The following is a 2,204-nucleotide window of genomic DNA, read 5'->3' as shown; positions in this document are numbered from 1 at the left end:
ACATGGCCAGCTCCCTCAGGGTCCACAGGTACTGAAGATACAAACCCATGACCATGGCCAGTGTTTCTCAGTGGTTAGAGTGTCAGCCAGTACACCAAAGGGTGGTGGGTTTAATCTCAGTCAAGGGCATGTACCCTTGGTTGTAGGTTTGATGCCCAGCCCTGGTCTCTCTCACATCTCTCTCTATATGTTTTATCTATCTCTACTCTATCTCTTTCTCTCTCCCTCCCCCTCCACTCTCTCTAAAAATCAATGGAAAAAATATAATTGGATGAAGATTAACAAAAAAACACAAAAAGAGATACAAACCCATGGCCCAAACCTGGCCCCTAGAAATATATCCTGTGTCCTTTGTTATGTTTTTTGGCCTCTTCCAGCAAAGATCCATGAAGAGATTGACCAGGTGATTGGACCACATCGGATACCAAGTGTAGATGATCGAGTCAAGATGCCCTACACAGATGCTGTGATCCATGAGATACAGAGACTGACAGATATCGTGCCCATGGGTGTTCCACATAATGTCATTCGGGACACTCATTTCCGAGGCTACATTCTGCCCAAGGTGGAGTACACACTCGTTGGCACTTCTTCTCCCTCCACTGCACCCCTCTCTCCTCCTGGCTCCTTAACCCATACTCCAACATTGATTTCTCTTCACTGCCCTTATTTTCACCCCAGGGCACTGATGTGTTTCCCCTGCTTGGCTCCGTCCTCAAAGACCCCAAATACTTCCGCTACCCAGATGCCTTCTATCCCCAACACTTCTTGGATGAAAAGGGCCGCTTCAAGAAGAATGAAGCCTTTGTGCCTTTTTCTTCTGGTAGGTTCCTATGGTCTGAGTTCCCCCAGGAACATGCTTGATTTGTCTCCCAACCATTGGTCCATATTTGGTTCATATCTGAAAAGGAAATTGAGTGCTATGTCAAAGAATCCTAGAATCCCAGAATCTCAGAATATTAGAATCATTAACTCTTATATTTAGAAAAGTAATAGCACTATATAGGAGCCAACAAACTTTTTCTGCTAAGGACCAAACAGAAACTATTTTAGGTTTTTCCAGTTATATGGTCTCTGTCTGAAATATGCAGTGTGAATTAGTCACATAAACCATTGTAGTACAAAAGTGACCTTCACCAGTATCTAGCACCAGTTAGGCGTCTGATAAACATTTGAAAAATTAAAATGCACAGAATCTTCATATTCAAAGTTCCTTTACAACATTTCCATCTTTGATTATGATGGAATCCAAGCCATCAGAGAAGTAGCTGCCACATATTGAGTGACAGATCCTAGCTGAGCACTAAACTAGAAACTCGCTGAGTCTTTATAATAACCCTATGAAGTGAGTGTTATTATGACCCCAGAGATGCTGAGGAAGTAGCTGAGACTCAGGTGGGTGGAGGGGTCAGAAGGCTCCCCATGACTCCACTATCCCAGTGCAAGTGTGACTGACCTTCCTTTCCTCCAATGTGCTCACAGGAAAGCGCATCTGCCTGGGCGAGGCCATGGCCCGAATGGAACTCTTTCTCTACTTCACCTCTGTCCTTCAGAACTTCTCCCTACGCCCTCTGGTGCCACCTGCTGACATCGATATCACCCCCAAGATCTCAGGCTTTGGCAACATTCCCCCAACCTATGAGCTCTGCCTGGTGGCCCGCTGACTGCCCACCCTACTGGGTATGGAAGGAACCATTGGAAAACAGAGCTCTGCCCAAGTGTACAGGGGCACCCACCCCCATCTCCCAAAGTTCTGTCAACAACCCTAAGAAAAGGCGCTATTACTGCAGGTCACAGGTCAGCAAGGGTCACCTGATAATATGCAGTGTGAATTGGTAGCAGATCTTCTACACCAGTAGAAAAGGCATGCCCTGTCTGACATTTCAGCAAAAGCCTACAGATTGTTCCTTCACCTCTGGCTAGATTTGTGTCTGTATCAAATTCTTGTTGTAGATTCCATGTCTTTATAGCATTCTTGACCAAAATGTGGGACACATTCCTTTTTCTTGATTCTTATACCCCTCCCCCCCCCATAAAAAAGGCACTAAGGAGTTCAATACTGTTGTGTGTGGCATGTTTATTGTGTATTGTGTGTGTAACATCAATAGGCCAATGCAAACACTTAAAATGTCTCTTTTCTTCTAGCCCACCACCAAAGATTTCCCACTGATTGAGCCACCCTTTTAATAACCCAGCCTCAACCT

The 2,204-nt window shown here is 45.1% G+C and overlaps 1 protein-coding gene across 1 annotated transcript in view; it reads left to right on the top strand.

The window, feature by feature from the left end:
* The window catches only part of LOC102425493 (cytochrome P450 2G1), an 11,152-nt gene extending 9,488 nt beyond the window's left edge, over positions 1-1,664 (top strand). The window contains exons 7-9 of the mRNA XM_006102632.3: positions 378-565; positions 682-823; positions 1,483-1,664. Coding sequence (XP_006102694.1) covers positions 378-565; positions 682-823; positions 1,483-1,664 — 512 coding nt within the window. The remainder of the gene's footprint in view (positions 1-377; positions 566-681; positions 824-1,482) is intronic.
* The last annotated feature ends 540 nt before the right edge of the window (positions 1,665-2,204 follow it).

The sequence above is a fragment of the Myotis lucifugus genome, unplaced genomic scaffold (assembly GCF_000147115.1).
Source record: "Myotis lucifugus unplaced genomic scaffold, Myoluc2.0 scaffold_421, whole genome shotgun sequence".
NCBI classification, from domain to species: Eukaryota; Metazoa; Chordata; class Mammalia; order Chiroptera; family Vespertilionidae; genus Myotis; species Myotis lucifugus.
The sequence above is the reverse complement of the archived record's forward strand: the minus strand, read 5'-3'. Positions and strand labels throughout refer to the sequence as shown.